At 37.5% G+C, this 21,881-nt stretch overlaps 1 protein-coding gene across 1 annotated transcript in view; it reads left to right on the top strand.

Annotated features, from left to right (window-relative positions):
- Window positions 1–21,881, top strand: part of FBXL13 (F-box and leucine rich repeat protein 13) — a 93,201-nt gene that overhangs the window by 63,332 nt on the left and 7,988 nt on the right. Inside the window, 4 exon segments of the mRNA XM_064441704.1 lie at window positions 4,639–4,758; window positions 5,886–6,012; window positions 13,281–13,364; window positions 19,134–19,268. Coding sequence (XP_064297774.1) covers window positions 4,639–4,758; window positions 5,886–6,012; window positions 13,281–13,364; window positions 19,134–19,268 — 466 coding nt within the window.

The raw sequence follows: 21,881 nt of genomic DNA, 5'->3' as shown, positions 1-21,881 counted from the left end.
TACTTAACAGCCATGGCATATTTTAGTGCTGGAATGTGGCTATGAAGAAGATGAAAATGATAACCAAAGACAATTCCAGTGCCACAAGCCACAACTCTATTAAAATTTTGATATTGATTAATTTTGTGAATATTAAAATAATACTTTATAACTACCTAGTACTAAGTTATAAACAGAACTATCAATTTTTTACAATTACTGAGACAACACTGTAATTTATGTAGTAGAGGAAGGATATATTTTATCCGAAGACTGCTTTCCACTTCAGGTGTGTCATGTATCAATAGGAACAGAGACAAATGAAAGGGCTTCCAAAGTTGCACGCTTGTTCCCTGTTTTGTGGCATGGTGATGGAGTCAAGGGTGGGAGGGCACAGGGAAGGCAAAACCTCCAAATATTTCAAAATCAACAGACCTATAAAATAATACAAAGAAGCTAGAATTGCTGATTATCTTAAAATTTCTGACACCGTGTGAAGTTTTAGGGATTCTGCTTTAATATAACAGAAGTACTTTTTGTGCCTCTTGATGTTGTATAAAAATCTGATAACATTGCATATAGATGGACTGAGAATGCTGGAGTAATACCGTGTCTTCATGCTGGTAGCTCAGCTGGGCGGATGGGACAGCTGTCTGCATTTTCTGCTTGAACATTTAAAAGGCTGGATTTTCCAGTCTGTTAGCCAAATCTTGGGCTGTGAGTGTGTTTGCACATGTTTCTACTGTCTCTACTGCTGAAGAATTGCTGAATTACCTTAACAAAACTTTTTAATCAGTTGTAAAGCTATTGTGAAAGGCTGTACTTATTTTATTGCTTTTGCAGACACTTGTAAAATTTTCAGCATTAACAAAGCTATAGATTGTAACATATCTAAGCTTGTGTGGTGGGTTGGCCCTCGCTGGATGCCAGGTGCCCACCAAAGCTGCTCTATCGCTCCCCTCCTCAGCTGGACAGGGGGAGAAATATAATGAAAGGCTCATGGGTTGAGATGAGGACAGGGAGAGATCACTCAGCAGTTACTGTCACATGCAAAACAGACTTGACTCAAGGAAATTAATTTTTTACCACTCAAATCAGAGTAGGATAATGAGAAATAAAAACTAAATCTAAAACTAAACCTTCCCCCCACCCTTCCTTTCTTCCCAGGCTCAACTTCACTCCCAATTTCTCTACCTCCTCCCTGCAAGCGGCTCAGGGGGATGGGGAATGGGGGCTGTGGTCAGTTCATCACACCTTTCTGCCGCTCCTTCCTTCTCACGGGGAGGGCTCCTCACACTCTTCCCCAGCTCCAGTGTGGGGTCTCTCCCATGGGAGACAGTCCTCCATGAACTTCTCCAATGTGGGTCCTTCCCATGGGCTGCAGTTCTTCACAAACTGCTCCAGGGTGGGTCCCTTCCCCTGGGTGCCGTCCTTCAGGAACAGACTGCTCCCGCGTGGGTCCCCCATGGGGCCACAGGTCCTGCCAGCAAACCTGCTCCAGCGTGGGCTACACCCTCTCTCTGTAGGTCCACAGGTCCTGCCAGGAGCCTCTTCCAGCATGGGCTTCCCACGGGATCACAGACTCCTTTGGGCATTGACCTGCTCTGGTGTGGGGTCCTCCGCAGGCTGCAGGTGGTATCTGCTCCACCGTAACCTCCATGGGATGCAGGGGCACAGCCTGCCTCACCATGGTCTTCACCAGGGGCTGCAGGGAAATCTCTGCTCCGGTGCCTGGAGCACCTCCTCCCCCTCCTTCTTCACTGACCTTGGTGTCTGCAGTGTTGTTCCTCTCACATATTCTTGCTCCTGTCTGGCTGCTGTTGCTCTTGCACAGGAACTTTTTCCCCTTCTTAAATATGTTATCCCAGAGGCCCTACCATCGTTGCTGAGGGGCTCAGCCTTGGCCAGCAGCAGGTCCATCGTGGAACTCTATGAGACACAGGGGAAGTTTCTAGCAGCTTCTCACAGAAGCCACCCTATAGCTCCCCACTACAAAAACCTTGCCATGCAAATCCAACATAACTTGGTAAAGAGTTTCTGTCAAGAGATATGAAACAACAAATGGGGAATTGTTAGAATTTAGGTTTCTCTTATATGAACAGTGTATTGCTATAAAAGTCCATGTTATAAGTTCAAAACATTTTGGGATTTCTCATAGATTCAAGGGGACTGCCATGCTTGTGGTAGAATCTTAACAGGTTTTGAAATGCTTAGCCATCTCCGTGCTATTAATCAGTTTCCTTTTTTCACTGACCTTTTTGCTTAGTCTAAGAGTCTGAGTTTTTATAACTTAGTTATATGGACAATTTTTAGAGAAATGAAAAGGGCAGAAAGGCAAATCTAACAATTCAGAATTCTTAAATTACAGGAAGTATTTGACTACATGTGCAAAATGAGGAAAGAAAATTAACTGATCATGATTTTTAGAATTAGAAATAATAGAGACGTGAGTAAAAAAGTGGCTAAAAACGTACAGAGGCAATGTGGTGGCTCATACCCTTGGCATATTTTTCCAGTTTACTGTTTTCATGTATGATAAAGCAGTGTGTGGCCTGTATTCCTATGCACTTAATCAGCTGACTAGAGAAACTTAGCATGTGTATTCACAGCACAATTATTTAAAAAGTTATAAGGTGGCTATTTCAGCCTCAGCCTCCCTGCTGAGGGAGCTGGCGGATGTTCTTGCCAAGCCACTCTCCATCAACTTTGAAAGGTCATGGAGGACCCGAGAGGTGCCCAAGGACTGGAGGGTAGCCAATGTCACTCCAATCTTCAAAAAGGGCAAGAAGGAGAACCTGGGGAACTATGGGCCAGTCAGCCTCACCTCCATCCCCAGAAAGGTGATGGAGCAGATCATCCTGGAGGTCATCTCCAGGCATGTAGAGGAAAAGAAGGTTATCAGAAACAGTCAACATAGATTCATCAAGGGAAGATCATGCTTCACCAACCTGATAGCCTTCTACAATGCATTAAAAGGAGTGTGGCCAGCCAGTCAAGGCAGGTTATCCTCCCCCTCTACTCTGCCCTAGTGAGACCACATCTGGAGTGCTGTGTTCAGTTTAAGAAGGACAGGGAACTGCTTAAGCAAGTCCAGCGGAGAGCTACCAAGATGATCAGGGGGCTGGAGCATCTCCCTTATGAGGAAAGGCTGAGAGACCTGGGTTTGTTCAGCCTGGAGAAGAGAAGACCGAGGCAGGATCTCATCAGTACTTATAAATATCTGAAGGGTGGGTGTCAGGACAATGGGACTGGACTCTTTTCAGTGGTGCCCAATGACAGGACAAGGGGCAATGGGCACAAGTTTCCTGTGCGGGTGCCAGAGCAGTGGCACAGGCTGCCCAGGGAGGCTGTGGAGTCCCTTCCCTGGAGACATTCACACCTTGCCTGGACGCGTTCCTGTGCCCCCTGCTCTGGGTGTGCCTGCTCAAGCAGGGGGGTTGGGCAAGATGATCTCCAGGGGTCCCTGCCAACCCCTGCCATTCTGTGATTCTGTGATTCTGTAAAGCCCAGTGTGGTTACAGAATATCTTTTTTTTTCTTCTTTTTTTTTTAAAATTCAGTTGCCTATATTGCCAGGCTCTGTATTCCTTACAGACTGTGTAAGTTAATTATTCTGAAGCTCTATTTCTTAGATTTATCTATCTTGAATGAAAAACAACTGCACTGTGAAATAACACCAAAACTACCACAGTGTTTGAATTATTGCAGAATGATTGCTTTAACACTTTATGATTTATAGCTTTATGTGTAATTTGTGGTCACACAATGAGGCTCTGTTCAGGTTATCGTTTTATTTGTAGTACTATTCTTACCCATATGTTTCTGGGACTTTGGAGTTTGCAGTGATTCTTTGTGCTGCAACAAACTGTACAAGGCAAAATAGGATTCTGTTCTACAGAATTCTGGGATTAATTTTTCATTCATCAGGGTACACAAAAGAAATACTGGGAATGCACTGGAAAGCTAAGTGTACAGTAATGTTAAACATACCAGAGATTTGAATTGTACTGAACACCCAAGTTGTAGTCAGCTCGCCAACTCTTCTCAACTTGGCTGAAAGGTTTTCTATATCTACTTAATTTTGATAACCTTTGTGTATATTATAAGTTCGCGATTAATGTGTGAGATATTAAATTCATTAAGTGAAATGCTCCAAGGAAGAACTCAGGTTAACTCTTCATGCAGGTGTACAGAACAGCTACTGCGTACATATACCACCTATGACTTTTGCTTTGTGCTAGAAGATAATTTTTCCTTTAAATTATTTCAGTTCCTTAAATTAACAAAGATAGTAATACAAATGTTTAAATTATTTATACAAATGTTTAAACAGGTTTGGATACTTTCTAATGTGCTTTCCAAGCTGTGTCTTTTGGCATGCTATCATATCTGAGTGTTGGAACTAATGGAAGTTCTCATAACCACCGACAGATTTTTTTTTTCCAGAAAGTTCTGGTTTTCAGCATTTCCAAAAAGGAGCATCTTTCTGATTGAGGCATTAATTATTCTGACACCTTCTGGGGTTTAAAATGCTATTTAAAAAATACCATTATTAATTTCTGCTTATCTGCAATGTAGGCTGCTGAATGCAAATTGTATAGTGACTTGTGTGGAGTAGGAAAGATATGTATTAAAAGTATCACCTACGTTTCTCTTTTAGAATCAGTGATGGAGGTATAAGGCCATTTGTACAAGGTTCTTCAGGAGCTAAGCTAAGAGAGCTGAATCTGACTAATTGTGTTCATGTCACCGATGCTTCTGTCACAGAAATAGCACAAAGGTACCACTGTCCAGTACAACATTTTTCTAGTGTGGTTAGACTTGCCATAAGTTTCTAATGTTAAAGTTCTTAATGTGTTAATAAATGGGTAAAATTATACAGGCAATTGTATATAGAAAATGATATTAGATAAATGACTAGTCCCTTTTGACATAGTGAATCTCTTAAAAAACCTGAGAAGTCTTAATGTTAGGAGGGAAAAAGTGCTTAAATTATGATTGTCAGTGACAAAACTGCATTAAAAGATTAGTATGTATAAGTCACGCTTTGTAAACTCAATAAACACCCATGTCTGCATAAACAAAAAGGACTCTATTGCTAAACTACTTCAATTCCAGTTCTTTAGAAGGCGTATTGGTATTGACAATCAAAAGATAATTTTCAAATGTCCAGAGAAGACTGGAGTCAGTCTGTCCACTTCTTGCTAGGTCTCTTAGCAGGCCCCTCTTTATGCTTCTGTAAGAGTAGCTGTGAATAATTGTAGCATGCTTGCTGGTAAGCTAGGGAATGCCTTCTGTGTTTTAATGATGGAATGTTACCCACTGAGGCCTGAGCATGGATGTGCTGCTTTAGGAGTCACATTTCTTAGGTCTTCTGGTTTGGTTATGGGAAGATGCGGTTTATGTTGCTTACTTACGCAGTAAAATTCAGTTTTCTGTGTATGGTCAGAGTGCTGATTTGCAGAACCTGGCAATGTCTTCACCTGCTGCGTACTGTTATTTGTATAGCTGTATGTAGCTGGCAATAGGTACAGCCATGGGGTCCTGAATTCTGTTGTTCCAGTGAGTTTTGAAGTTCTGGTGTAAGATATGGGACATTTGGAGATGGGGAAAAGCCAAGGATGAAATTAATTTAAAATTATTTTTATGCAAAACAGCTCCTTGACTTCCATATTTTGATTTCATTTGATTGCCGTTCATGATTTGAAACATTTGTGATGCTTATGCGTTAAGAGTGGAATCCTTGGAAGTGTCTATGTAAGCTAGGTATCAAAAGTCTAGAGTGCGTATTTTCATAGATCCCCTGAAAAAACCTTAGTAATGGTTATTACAAAAATGTACTTGCTATACTACATTTCTATAACAGAAGTGGGAAACTGACAGTTCTGGTTTTTTTATTTAATTTAGATGTCATGAATTGACCTACCTAAATCTGCGTCACTGTGAAAATGTGACTGATGCTGGAATTGAAGCCTTGGGAAATATGTCGTCATTGATATCTGTCGATATCTCTGGAACCAGCATCTCAGATACGGTATATATATGATTAAAGAATGAAGAATGTGTTTACTATTTATCTGTGCTTTCTGAAAAATGCATTAAAAATCCATTCATTTAAAAACCTGCATGGATATGAAGCAGTGGAGTTGCAGTGGTGTTTAAACTTATTTTAGAAATGTGTATAGTTCCGTATTAGCCCATGTATAGGCAGTAACAAATAAAAGGTAATTCTTAAGTTGAACAATTCTTACATTTGAAAGAGAGAAACAGGAAGTGTGGCTGCTGTGCAGCTGATCTGAAAAGAATGTTTATTAAGCAGAATTTTTTTTGCTCCAGGATTATTAGGCCTGAGGAAAAGTGAAAAAATAGAGAGCGTAGGAGCCAGGTTAAACACCGCAGCGTCGACATTAGGTGTTCTCAGGAGGTCCTGCCTTGTGTGCAGGGTTCGGAGCTGGTTCTATTTCTTTTACTTTTGGGACAAACTCTTTTCACTGAACACAGAAATCTAGGAGAAACCTCATCAAGAAAACTTGCCATAGAGACTATTCACCCAGTCACTGTTCAAACAGAATTCTGACCAAGAACTTTATTTGGCTAACACAGAGTTTGTACAAAAGTACTTAAAATGTGAAAAAGTAATTAAATTGCTGGTATCTTTTATGGAGTCCTGAAAATAAAAAGCAAAATTAAGCTAAATAAAAAGGGTTGGGAAATCCAAGAAGAATGCATTTAATGTGATAATTTAAAATATAATAAAATTATATCTGAATGAAATTTATGCTGCCTTGAATTACAGTCCCACAATGTTTCAACATAAATGTTTTCTTTCTCCTTGCCTGCCACAGCTATTCTTTTCAAATGCTGTTTTGCTTCTTACTCTAGTTTTCACATAGCACAGCCCATGACCTCGGCAATAAGCCAAGCTCCTTTGCTTACACTGCATTTCTAAGGCTTTCAGTTTCCTCTCTCCTACAAGACAGATAAATCAACCCAGAAATTGACCATTTATTATTTTTGTAATTTCTGATCTGATTGCTAATACTAGCTACAAAGCTGTTATGGGTTTTGCTCTATTTAAGTATATAACATTCATGCATGTATAATAAATACATTTTCTAGTCTCAAACATTATTTAATAAAGGAAAATCTAGCAGTCTGCTTTGTAACAAGCTACTATTTGTATGCTTTGACTTTATATTATGCATTTTATTGGCATGTAGAGGAAGTGTTAAGATCTCTTTCATTTTAGACTTTGTAAGTATTGCTTTAAAAATGTAGCAGGGTGCACAATGTTTTATGAGCAGTAATAAACACCATTACACTGTGCTGATAAATAAAAATTTCAAGGCTCATATGCTTTCTGCAGGCTGTGCAGTAGATCTCTGTTGCTTTTGCTGTCTTTCTATTTAGTGGAAAAATGTAGATTGTGCAACATAGATTTGCACTATGCAAGAGAATTTTCCTTTCTGTTTTTTCAAATGACAGCAGACTCATTCTGCTTATCAAAGCAGAGCAGAATTTACTGCAATAAGGATGATAAATACTTAAGGGAAGGATAGGGGAGAAAAGATACAGTAAGTCAGATTTTCTTACAGATTTGGGTCTCAACTCTGACTGACTTAATCAAAATGGAATTTTTTTCCACTGTTGGTGCCTTCCTCTTCTGTAGTTGCTCTGATGCCAAAAGCCAAAAGTGAATGTTCCTGTTGTGAGCTGTCTTTCATTCAGGGAAATTGTTGCATTTGGAAGAAATATATTGACTCTTAGAATTGCCCCTGACGAGAGATCTTGTTAATAAAAAAATAAAATTACAGTACCCTGTAGACTCACAGAAATTAAAAAATGTAGTGCTAATAAGAAATACATTAAAAGCCTCTCTCATGTTTGGAGAGGTTTTCCTGAGTTGATTCCTCAACAGAAAGACTGGAAATTCAATAGAAATAATCATTGCATATATTCAGATTTTGGTAGTGTATAGGAAGTTATGCATTTTACATAGAGAGAAGATGCCTAGGCAAACTTCTAAACACTGGCTTGAATAAGGCAAGTAATTCATCGCATCACATACTTAAGTTGTATGTAAATGTCTTGCTAAGTAAGTCAAAGACCATTCATTAACAAAACTAAATGCCATCCAATGAAGAGGATGCCAGCTTGATGCATATGAGAAACTCGTGGCATATTGAAGAAGTTACTGTACTTTTCTCATTAGGGCTTTGACTATTGCTCACTCTCATAAAATATATAGCATTAACTAACAGCCCCCCAATTACATTTTAAACATTTTAAATATTATTTTATTCACTCGTCATTTTAGCATTCATCCTTTCACATTTCAGAAAAAAATCACCTTCTTCATTCAAAATTTATTTTTTTAAAACAATGCACATATTTAAGCCTCAATAACATTTTTTAATACTGAGAAGGACATTTGTTCTGTTCTTGTCATTCTTGAAGTACTAGAAATTGGTTTCTTGGAGTTATAAACTTAAAAGAGACCTAGAAATGAGAACATTTGCAACTTAGTGACAGCATTTTTTTTTTTAATCCCACAATGGCAGAGCGAAGATGTTGAGTTCTTGGAAAAAACTCCCTTTACTTTCTAGCTAGCCTCCCATCCCTCATTGTTTCCCCTCATGTTTTGCTCTTCTAAAGTCCCTGGAATAGAGACTGTAGTGTTTTAAATTGTGAGTATGGAGAACATGTTCATAAATGCACAGATAATATCACAAGTCATTTTTGGTATCATTGTAAAGGTATTTACAATAAATGTAAGGTTTTTAAGCTTCTATTATGGAGCCGGAAACATTAGCATTTAGGACTAAAACCTATTTGTCTTCCTTATAAAAGCAGACTCAGTGGAATTGCTTCCGGAAGTTAGAGGAGCAGTTTTTAGCTCTAAGCTTTAGTCTCATACTCTCCATATTTTTGCCTTGAACTTTTCCTGGTGTCTATACCACACAGCTTTGGCAGCTTTGCTCCAAGTGTGAGAGTCTGAGAGCATGCAGCTGCCTAGCTTTTCTTATTCTGACACAAGCTGCTGATGCATATGGCCTGGACCACCCATCTTCTTGGACATAAAACAAAATAAGTATAGAAGTGTCAGGACATTTGAAGAAAGTGTCTTAAGTCAAGCAGGATTTAGACAGAAAAAGCATAGCACAGAATAATAAAAGAAATTGTTAAAGAAATGCAGCGTAACAATGAGGGAGAAAAAATAGCCTAAACCAAAAAATATGTAAAATACTTTAAAAATGGGAAGAACCTTGATAGACTCCTGAAATCAAAGACAAAAAGGAAATATAAAGTATACAGAGAAATATTCTCTGCATCTGCACTTTCTTCTGCAATGGCTGTCATGCATGAAATTTTCTTTCATAAGAATCTAAAGCCCCATTCTCTCTTCTGGCTGAAATGCCTCCTCAAGAATTATCTGTGGCATCAAGTCAGCTAATCCGTCACAGATTTTTTGCATGCTATGTGTAGCTAGTCATGAAAGATGAGGATAATTTGTAATCATTGGGAACTCTGAAGCAGTGGTTATATAGATGTATAAACAGTTAGCTCAACTTTCTTTTCTTACGTGTTTGTACTTAGTCATCTTCAGATCCTGGCTGGTCCTGAAGGCCAGGCTGCAATGTAAATATTTACTAATATTTTAATCATAAATTTCTTAATGGGGAAAAAAAAAACCCAAAAGTGGCATTTTGTCTTTCCACAGTGATCTAGAGTAACTTCTTTGCACTATTAGTGGGATTCTGAATCTACGGTGACTTGAATCCATGGCCCAGCTCCACATGTTGTTCTGTTAGAATATTAGGCCAGCAGGACAGAGAAAGAACTTGTAAATGTTAAGAAAAAAATATTATCAGGTCTAGTAGATATAACCAGCAACGAACTGCAAATGAATTAGTTGCATTTGATTTCCAACAGAAAGGACGTATCAGATCACATGCATTCCCAAGGCAGGGAAAAGGGAATGTCACCATATATTGAAGCGGCTCCAAATTCGCCGTTAGCGCTCCAGTTTGCTTGGGAGAATAGAGAAAGAGAGCACTTGACCTGGAGACTTAGAAACCTAATTCTGCATAGAAATAGCAAAAACTAACACAGGGAGTCATTATAATTGATGCCAGATGTGCTAGCACCTCGAGTCCCAGTGCAAATCAGTACGAATTAAAGGTATTTAGCAATGTTGAAAATTGGGCTTGATATTTTTACAGGATATTTTGTTACAATGGAGGCCCTGTCGTCTGGATTTAGTGTCAGAAACATTGGCAACTGCATTTCATAAGCTATGATGTGCTCTAAATGCAAATGGTATTAGGTACAGAAATTAAATTTTATGGCTTGCATTATACATGTTCATACAGGGGGACTTCCACAGTGCAAGAAAAATGTCACTAACATTCCTGTAAACAGATCTGACCCACCTTTATATTAGCTCAGGTATTGGAAACAGTGTGGCTATGTTGGCTTAAGAACTTCCCAATTTTCCAGAAGGTTTTTGCTATCTGAAACTGAACTTTGTTCTGCCACATGTGTATCATTATTAGCAAAATGAGACTGCATGATAGGAGTTAAATTCTCCTCTTCTACTAAGTGTTTTATCCATGAAACTGGTGCCTGACTGGCCAATCTGTGCAGAAATCCGAGCTTTTTAGAGGCTAAACTGAGTCATTTAATATTAAATGACTCAGAAACGGAAGGTGGGAGATACCTCTTAAGAGCTGTCTTCCTTCCAAGATTGGAGTCACTTTGAGGTCAATCTGGTTTGGGGTATGAACAGGAAGTAACATCTGTATATCTCTGGAACATAAAGATACACTACAGATGCTGACCTTTAAGGTTACAAAGAGATAAGTGAACAGAAATCTCCGAAGAAGTTGAAAATAGCGTAGCACATGGTTGTTATTAGTGAGAGACAGTACATTCATTGCAGCCTGCAGTTGAAAGGCAGAGACTTGCAGCTTGTGAATATAAATAATAAAAGAGTTGTCTTTGGTATGCCATAGCCTCGGATGACTTTTGTCTCTAGCAAGAGAATACCATCACCAGCTGGTACAGTCAATACTTATTGTCTCATCTACAAAAGCCTTGGTGAAATAATAATAAATGATGTTCTGCAACTGTGTGTAGGCCTCACATAATGAAGTAAATGAAACAGAGCAAAAATGTAAAAATTGCTTGAAAAGAACAGCTGTTGGAGAAAAATAGCAAGTTTCTTTTAAAGTTGATTTCTAAATGGAAATGGTAATATACAGGCTAAACAAGAGATGCAGGACAAAGTCTTCCCTTTTTCCATGGCAACAGAAGGTTGTTCCAAGATACATGGGGTGATTTCTTTATGTTAAAGGATAAATATGTTTTTGGAAACATGTAGAGTGGGTGAGCCTAGCCTGTATGCTGCACAGTATCTGTTTTGCTAGCATCTATTTCCAGGAGTTCCAATATCTTTCAAAAATGTCTGGAGGCTTAGTATAGAACATAAAAGTCTCTAGAAATAGGTTAGTATCCTGTATGGGGATCTCTGATCTTATTTATCAGGGAATACTAGTGAATAAAACAAAGTCTTATAAAACTAGTGATAACTCGCTCATTTGTATATATGTTAGATACAAAAATAAGTTAAAAATTTCATATAGATTAGACTTCCTGTGTAGAACTTGTTTGAAGCGGTTTAGTTTTGGAAACATACAGGTTTTGTAGTTTTCCTATGTAATAGATATTTCCTAATGACATTCCTTGTCTTCCATGTCTTCACTCTTTCCCTTCTCAAATCTGGAATTATTAATGAAACACCGCAAAGCTGACCTTGACTTTCACTGAAAAAAAGAAATTGTTCTGTGATTCAATGTCACTCTAATCATATAAAATGATTACAAATATTCTTTGAAGTCATAGCATCATTAGTTGTCATGTAGCAGAAAAATCTCTGTAATATTCTTTAGTATTTCATTAGCAAGTACCTTAAAGTGGTGCCACTTTTAAATAAAGGAAAATGCAAGAAGAATTATGTCCATAAGGTCACACCTACGGCTGTCAGTCTCTGGTGTAAGGAATTCAAGATCTGACATGAACCTGGTTTTGGTTTAAGTACATAATTGGTTTTTGTCTTGAATAGGAGTGCTCTGGTCAACAAAAATTTGAAATCTGTAAATTTTCATGAAGCTGTTGAAAGTAATGGTCACCCCATAACTGCGTCTGCTGAGAAAAATGCAAATTTCTTTATTTTCCTAAGTAGCCAGGATTGGAAATCTCTTTCATTGTTCCATTTTTTGTTTCTATTCAGCCTGTGAGATTTCAGGAATTTGCAAAATTTGAACTCTAGCCGCACTCTTCCAGCATTATCATGACAGCATCCACATCTGGATTCCAGACACTATTTGCATGTGCTTGTTTTTTCAAGATGATATTTCCTCTATGTGCAGTGCTGTTTGCTGCCTAATTGTAGATAATATATTAACCATATGGAATAAAGTGATAACTTTGTTTTTCAGTAAAGTTCACTTTATTGATATGAAGCACAGAGATATTCTGTTGTGACTATCAAAATACATTTTACAAAATCAGCATTTAAGTTTCCTTCAGATTAGAGAGTTTAGGATGAGAACATGGTCCTGTTCCCTGGTGTACAAGCAGTAAAAATCACAAAGCATCTTTGGATCCTTTTGCACTCCTAAAATAGGAATTTACCAAAGTTTTCACCTCCCTGTTGTCTTGAATACGTCAAGAATATGTCTTGAATATGAGTATGCACCTTTGAGTGTGGCTGCACCATTTCAAATGTTGTCTTGTACCATAGCTGTAGCCATAAAACCCTTTCCGGTAAGCAAATCATAAAGGCAGCAATTTTAACATATTATTTGGTTGTAGGAAACAGTGTTTTGTTCTTCCAACAAAAAAAATTGTTAAAAGTTCTTTCAAAACCAAATTTGGAGGGAGAGCTGTAAATGTCTGTTGCTTTATGAGTCCTGGCCTGTGTCCTGTGTTAGTATTTCACATCACGCTACTTTTATCTTCAGTTTCTTTCTTTCTGAACAGGTAGGAAAATCTAATTATTTTGCTCTCTCAATTGAATTATTTCTGCAAAGAATTCTTAACCCTTGTACCTCAAGCAAAAATCAGAGGATAAACTATATGCATTCTGCTGAAGAGAATGTCTTAAAAGGTGCTGTAATTCTTAGACAGAAGCTTTAATATACAGTCATTGGATATTAGTGACCACCTTAACGTATTAAATGTAATTACATATAACTGCATGTATTGATTTTTAAGATTAATTTTTCTGGAATTTTATAGGGCTTGAGAGCCCTTGGCCGCCATGGAAGAATAAAGGAACTTTCTATATCAGAATGCAAAACCATCAGTGATACTGGGATTCAGGTATAACTTCACCTCTTTTCTTGGTGTTTCTTGGAAGCCTCTCTATTTCTTCAAATTAACCATGTCCAAAACTGATCTTATTTTACTCTGGGCATCATCATTCATCCTTCATTACACCATTCTACACTCTCACTCTTATAAATTATTCTCCCCTTTTATTCCTTTCCATTTTTTCTTTTTTTCATTCCTTCCATGAATTTTAATGAGTCTTGAATTCTGCCCTCTGTTTGACTCTGAAATCCACTCCACAAGAGCATTATTTTCTACTGAATTGTACTGTGCAAACTGCAATCTAAATTGCTGGTACTTTTATTTCTTCCTTGCTCTACAAATCTTTCACCAATTTCTATCAAAAACATACTTTTCCCATTGTAAGTGTGGGCTTTCAGGTCTTGCTTTCTGCTTCTTTAGTCAGTCATTTGTTAAATGTCATATTTAGATGACTTAGCATGCCTAGCTCAATGGAAAAGTTTAATTTCTTTTAGTCTGTTACACTTGGTTCCTCATGTGCTGCTGATATATTGCTACATATCGTTATCTCTTAGTGACACAAAAATATGTCTCAATATACCTCTAAATGCATATTCCTTAACAGCGTAAATGATACGATTAGAAATAACAAATTATATTTCATTAAGAACTGCATGTGCATCTTTTCCAGACTGTATAGATGCCTTAGCTGGTTTATGGGAAAAATAGCACAAATAGCACTGTGTCTTTATTTGAACAAAACCTTTAAAAATGTGCTATGAAAACATCAAATGCATAATTTATACCTATCTAATGATGAAACTAATTTGCTAGAAAATGGACTAAATGTATTTTAAGCTGGATGTTTGAAATACTGACTTCTTAGTCTAAAGATCTCATTGCGCTCGCAGCAAGGCATCTATTGAATTGCACTGAACTTCATTTTTTCCATTGTTTTTCTTTTTTAAATTATTATTATATACTTTGGTTTTGAAATGTAAGTATTGGATTTGGGCAATATAGAGCTAGATAGTCTTCTTAAAATAAAAAAACTAGGTTAAAACTTGTATTGTTTAGTGTTCTGATCTCAAACTTAGCCTACGAACTTAGAAATTTGCCAGGGTCAATAATCTTTATAAAGTAATCAGAGAGGAAATTATTTAATTTGTAGAAAGACAACCTACAAATTGAAGTTGCCACAAAGGCAGTTATTTACATTGATGATAAGTTACGAAGTTACACAGTGAGAAACTACTTTCTCTTTTGAATAATCAGCAATTATCATAGAAATATTCATGCTAATACAGTCTTTATATTTCAGTTTACAACGCTTATAATTCTTTTATCTTTATGATTTACTGACTCTTGCTTTTTTTCATGGATGTCAGCAATGACACTTGCCATCCAAATATTTATTAGACTTACACTATCATCACAGCAGTAACTAGATAATGAATTCTGATTTGTTAGTACTCATTGTCTTGTTTTGGTAAAATCAGTTACTTGGTATTACTTTTTATGGGTAAAGCATTGCAATGGAAACTGGAAAAGATTCAGAGAATTCAGAGAGGGTAATAGGGATGATCAGAGGTATAGAACCATCTCCATAAAAGGAACAGATAAGTAAGCAAGGAACCTACGGTCTGGAAAGGAGATGGCTGAGGGTGTATGACGGCAATCTGTTCAACCGCAAGTGGCATGAAAAGGATGGATAGGAGTCAACTTTTAGCTGTTTACTTCCACACATAGTCTAGTGAGCGTGAAATGAACCTAGGTTGAAATTTCAGAATGAAGAAAAGAAGATGACTGTTTCCAAAATGTATAGTTAAACTGTGAAATTCCTTATCACAGGTTGCTTGACGTTTACCTAAGTCCTTGTGGAGATTGGACAAATTCAACATGATTGCATAGATTTACCGTTTTGTGTTTCAGAACAATTTTAGAAAAAAAACACTAGTTGGTAACTTTACCGTAGAAAAAAAACCATCCATCCTGTTAGGGAGGAGAGAGTATTTACATCCAAATAAGAGCACATTTTTCTGTAACTGAGCATTGTTTCTAACCATATGTAACAGAAATGCTTAAATCATGTTTCCTAATGAAATCAGTTTCATGCCCATAAAGAGCTGCAGATCGTAAGGCTGCAGGTACAGGCAATGCCATCACGTAATCCCAGTCTTCAGCTTCTACATTTTTTCCATTATAAAGCTCCAACATCCATAATTTTATAGCCATATATTGTAAGAATGAGTCAGTTGTTGCTGTACCACAAGGGATGCATCTGGATTGAATCTTGTTAGCCAACATACACGTCAGGCCATTAGGATTTGCTTCTTTAGGAAAAATTCTGACTTGTCTTTCATGAATGTTCTGTGTGAAGATCCATGTTTGTAACCAAAACAATGGCCGAGTATGTACATCTTGTGTACCTCACGGAGAGTCACGTAGTGCCAGTGCTGCTGCTTCCAGAGGAGAATATTCCCTTCTGCGTTGCGCAGAACTGGCTAAGAAGCTATTTCAGTTGTCTCACTACACAGACTAAGCTCAAAAAAAGACTGTGAAGAAAGAAGTGTTTATGCTTTCCTTGTCTGCCATATGAATTTGAACTTTTTGAGGAAGAAGGCAGCAGCAGGGAGTACACGTAGGAGCTACAGAAACCATGTTATCATGGATCTAGGGAGGGCAGGAATAAAAAGAGGTAACGTAGTAACCCCTAATGAAACGGCAAGTCCTTTTTTGTAAGTTGAATCTAAGGGTATTATGGAAACTTTGTAGAGGGTAACCTAATTGCATGCCACACATCTTGGCTATCTTTGATTACATGAAGTATTTTTAAATTATGTGAAAACAAAATAGGTATTAAGAGGGCTTTACTAACACTGCTAAGGTAAATTGCTGAAAGTTAAAAAAAGCCAAAAATAATGTGACTGTACAGTGTTAATTCATTTACTTATTCCCAGGCTTTATAACAGTATGTAAATGCTTATGTGATCACATATTTTATGAATAGGATCTTTGCTCATTCATAACTCAGATGATGCTCACTTAATGAGCAGCAGTTTAGTATTTTATGTTTTCATTGATGCTTGTGTGTGTCCTCAGGTCTTATTTATACAGAATTAAAATTGTGCAAATAAGTTAGGAAATGATATTTCCTTCATATGGTATTCAATTCTTTGTCGTGTCTAAGTGTTTTGCAAGCATTATTTGTCTTTACAACCTCTTCTGTTATTTTCTTTCTAGGCATAGCAATAGGGATACAGAGATGAAGAGAGCAAACAAAGCTCCATTTCTGTTGATTGCAAATATAATTTTAGTGCTATTTGCAAAATAATATAGGGGTAGACATAAAGTTATGAGCAAATTCAGAACCTAATTTTGAAGGATATTTTAAATATGTATGTAGATAAACTATGCCAGTAAAAACAAGATAGTGGTATCTCACAGGCGTTGAAAACTTGGCTTCAGCTTGCGCTACATACCCTAGCTGAGAATGTAGTGATTAAGTCATCACATCTGAGGCCTAATCCTGATGGGGGTGCAGTTTCTCCTACACACAGATCAAAAACATTCAGTTACTGGGTTTAGAATATTTCTGTATTGCAGGTAACAGCCTGTAAAGCTAGGACCGAAACAGGAAAGGTACAGAAGTAAATTTTTATAAATTCTGAATTGTCCACTCTAACCAGTCCCAAGTTAAAGCATTTGCATCCTGATATGTGTAAAATAAAACAAGCCCAAGAAGCACTGCCTTGCTACAGCCGTACTGATAGATAGAAAAGATAGAGTGAGGACACAGAAAAAAATTCTAAAATTCTGATCTATGAAACAAATTTCAGACTTAATAAGCCTATTTTCATCTGTTTAGGTAAGACATGAAAATCACACAAAATCACATACCTTTTGGTCATCAGAGAGCTAATGTTTACCAGCGATCAACCATATGTTAGTGCCTGAGTTCCTGTTTTACATAAGGAAAAACAGCTATGTGTCAAAGGCAATAGGCTGATTGCCATGGATTTTTTTTCAGAATGATAAATGTGTAATATTTGTACATGATAAATATGTGCATTTGTGTGTTTCTGTGCGCATGCACATGTGCTATTTCTCCATGTAGCCTTTAGTCTGTTTATGTCAGGACTGATTATTGAAAGTTTTGAAAAGCTTCATGCAACCAGTGTTTTTTATTCAATATACCACATAAGTATTTCCTTCTTTCCCTGCAGAGGTAGAATTTCCATTCCAGTAAATGACAGATTACACTGGCCTTAGGCCAAGATAGCAGATCTGGAAGATCAGCTCAAATTTAAGACATCTCACCATGATTCTGGGCTGGGCATCACAGAAGATGAGAGATTCTCACTGAAGCTAAAGCTTTATTTGAGCCACAAAATATTCTGTGATGCTCATATCATGGGCACCATTAGGTGAAGAAATACGATTTTAGTTTGTTTGGTTCCTGAGTTAAAAAATCTGCAGGCTCTTCAAGAGAAGGTTTCTGCAAACACAAATTATGGTCTACCTTCTCCTTCTCTTTGTAGGCCTAGAAGTGATATTTTCAAGTTTGAAAAAGATTCAGGCCAAAAGGTAAACAAAGTTTTAGAGTGCAAAGGAGAAAAGTATATTTTATGAATCTATGTGACCTTTCATAGGAGTTTCACTGCAGACAATAAATGTGCACAGTATGCCAAAATTGTAACTACCCACGTTTCATGAGAAACAAAGTTTTATGTGGGGTTCTCTGATGATATTTAAAATATACACCTTAACATGTACATTGCAAAAAAAATTTCATTCATACAATCACCTGCCAGAGGTGCAAGTATCAAATATAAGACAAAAAATACATGAACACATTGAGTTGGTCAAATTGTCCCTTTGGTCATTTCAATTGGCTTTGTAGAAGAGAACATGGGAAAGGCATGCATGCAAAAATTAAAAACCTCATGTAGAAGCTGGAATGTCTTGATGGTAATAGTAATAATAATAATACCTTACACCTCTTTATCACTTGCCATCTGTAGGTCACCAAAATGTTTTGTAAAGTGCTCCTGCATTTTCGTAATGTGTGAAGTTAGCTCCACTCCATTTTATAAGCTGGTTTTGGTCTGTTATTTTCCAGAATGATCTGTTTTACAGGGTGTATGAAAAAGCTAATACCTGAGTTACGAAGGTGCTGGAACTGAAGTCAGTAGGATCTGCAGGTGCTTATTTGTTCTAAAAATGAGGATAGAAATCGTAGTAAAGAGGTATCACAGCAGGAATTACATGGCACATCAGCCACAGTTAACTGGTCTGAGCTACACAGAGCAAATCAGAACCCAGAACTCCCAAGTGACAGTCCTGAGATTCTTACCCATTCCTTTCCAAGAAAATAATGTAATTTAAACATATACATTAGTTTGTTCATTTTTGGAAAAAAAAATAAAAGTTAATACACACAAAACCAGGCATTTGCAGAGAGTAGAGGAATAAATGTATTTGGGGCTGCTCCTTTAAGCACAAACCTTTAGGTTCTGGATTGTGTTCAATTCAAAGAACTCCAATTCAACATATTTTAATATATACAGTGGAACTTACATGAATGTTAGTCTAACGAACACATAGTATAATAGTATAAGCAATGGAAAATAGCCTCTTAATGCACCACAGCTGAATGACTTCACTACTAATAAAGGGTACCTAGAAAACTGAAGTGCCTGAAGTGGATCAAAGGATTGATGCAAATGTATCATAAACTGAGAAAAACAGAGTATGCGTGTCACCTCAGAATGACTGTTATGTTTGTCGCTCTTTCAGGAGTTCTGCAAGGGCACAAAACCCCTGGAATACTGCCACGTCTCTTACTGCCCTCAGCTGACGGATGAAGCTGTGAAAGCAATGGCATTTCACTGCCACACACTGACATCTGTCAACATAGCGGGTTGCCCAAAGGTTTGTATAAGAAATGGGGCAATAGTTCTGGGATTCCTATTGCAAAGAAGTGCTTAGTATTTCATTCAGAAATTTGACCTGCTGGCATCTGTGTCTTGTCACAATTCTACAACATGCTCAACTAGTTTAGAAATCAGAGCTTAAGTTCAGCTGACTTCCATGAGTTTTAAGTTCTGAGACTTGGCTCTTGAGAGTGTTTGGTGTTCCTCTGATGGTTGCAGTTACAGCATAAGGGTGCCCATGCTGGATCAGGTAAAAGGTTGTCTCTCTGGGGTTGATGTTTAGGGAAGGGTGAAGAGGGAAGGGCTTTTAGCAATACTTCCTGCAAATACTCTCTCGGCTTCTGGTGTTTTGGGTGCTTGCTAAGGGTGGTGTCTTTGTTTTAATAACTCCTGTTTTCATTCATGGAAAAAAGTTGTTATAGTGTTGTTCCATCACTGTCAAGTGCGACTATACTAATCTATTACTATTTTGGGGAAAGTTAATCTTGAACTACCCTTTAAAAGTTCATCATACTTCTTGGACCAGTTTCCCCCTTTTTTCCTACTGAAGTGCCTATGTCCTGTTTCCTTCCACAGTCAGTCTGCAGCCACCACTTGTCCCTGCCTTCCTCCTCTCCAACACCCACCTCCATAACCCTTCACTATCCTTTCAGCCCTCCACACAGTCCTCACGAACTCTTACTCGCTGCAGTGGCTGCACACCTTAGCCTCTTGGCCAGCTAGTTTGAGCTGACCCACCCCTAAATTATATATATTCTGATTTGTTCGTTAGCCTTCCAAAAGTTCATAAGTTTCTCAGCCTCTAGGCCAAAACGCACAGGCTGTCTCTCATCTATGGCAGGCCAAGGAAGTTGCTCTGTGTCTTGTAATAGCCCTTGATTTATATCTTACAGACACCTACTGTAAAGCATTAATTAGTATATACATACATGGGTCTCAGTCTCCTGTATCCTTTGCTTTTAGACAGATATTAAGCTATTTTTTCCATAATAACAGTGATAATAGAAATTATGCATGGAGATCTTCCCAATGTAGCTGAAGTTAAGTAGTTTTGCAATAAGTCTTCTCTGCCATGCTTTCCACTACACCTTATAGACTACTACAAGAAAAAAATCAAACCAAACAAAAAAACACAAAACAAACAAACAAAAAAACCCCAAACCCTATCAAATGGCAGGCTGGAAATTGGGAGAGTGTTTCTGATTAGCAGAGCAATGAATTGTAAAACAGCATCCTGGGAAGGGAGACAGGGTTAAAGTATTAAGAAATGTTAGGATGGCTCTCGATAAGGGAATGAACTGGGTCATATTTTGCAGTTCCTTCAAATGGGAACAAGTAGATTCAGTGACCTAGTAATCCCCTTCCAATGCTTTGTTCCTAGATGGTATCTTTTCTTTAAACAGTTGTAAAGCCAATCTGTTAACTGCTAATACCCTACTATTTTCAGAAAAGAACATCAAGACTCTTTCAAATAAACCTACCCATAAGTTTACAAGTCTTTTTTTTGCCTTGAATCCAACTTGTAACTCCATAAAATGAGATGGGTACACCTGTGGATGTTAAAACTAATGCGTCTTTCAAATCCTTTGGCAATGTCTAGTGTAAATTGAGGGGATCCAGCTGCTAAGTAAGGAAATATTTTCCACTCAGAGACTCTTTAAAAGTTGTCCAGAGATTAAAGTAAGAATGAACCTGTTCCAAAGGATATATGTTCATATGTCTGACAGTCATGTCCATCAGCTATATTATATATAATATTATATATAATGTTATATATAAAAAAAATTTTAAAAAATCATAGCAAGAGAACATGGGAAAAACCAATATACAAATACACGTCCATTAAGAATGTTTTGGCCTGTGCTATGCAGGTTACTCTAAAATTACAAGAGCTTATCACTTTAATCATATCTACCAGTGCAAATGAATTGTCTTTGAACAAACCCCACTGGCTTCAGTGAAAGTGCAGTGAGCCTCCCTGTCACAGTTCCGTATGCCTAGGACAGGTACAGGTCATTCTGCAAATGCTAATACTAAAATATTCAGCAGTGCAGTTCTGAGTCTTACTCAAGAAATGACCCTGATTCAAGCGTAATTCTTATTTCATAGTTAAAAAATGAAGTTGCTGTGGGAAACATTTCCTACCCATGAAAAAATACAGCAAGAACTGAAAAGAAATCTCTGGTTAAATGAATGAATCAGTTGCTTAAATAGCAAAGTTCTGAAGACATGGTTCAATGGTAAATGAATTCTGTAATTCAGTCCTCTAAAGGGAATAGGATTGAGTGTATGATGAATGTAGATCTCTCTTGAATGCATCTGCTATCGATTACTGAGTTCAGTCAGCAACTTTGGTTTATTTCAATACTCTCAATTTACTAATATTTTAATTTAGTTATTAAACTATTATGGATCTAATACTGAGCATATGGCTAAATCTGGAATAAGCAAAGCACAGAATTACCTCTGTAGTGGAGGAGCACTGTGTCCTGAGATAGTGTGCTAATTTTCTGTTCTAGAACCCAAGGTCCCAGCTTCATCTTGCCTACTTGTCCCTTTTAGATTTTCATGAGATCAGCTTTTTAGTACAAGTGAAACCCTCATCTCTCTT

This window comes from Phalacrocorax carbo, chromosome 1 (genome assembly GCF_963921805.1).
Source record: "Phalacrocorax carbo chromosome 1, bPhaCar2.1, whole genome shotgun sequence".
NCBI classification, from domain to species: Eukaryota; Metazoa; Chordata; class Aves; order Suliformes; family Phalacrocoracidae; genus Phalacrocorax; species Phalacrocorax carbo.
The sequence above is the reverse complement of the archived record's forward strand: the minus strand, read 5'-3'. Positions and strand labels throughout refer to the sequence as shown.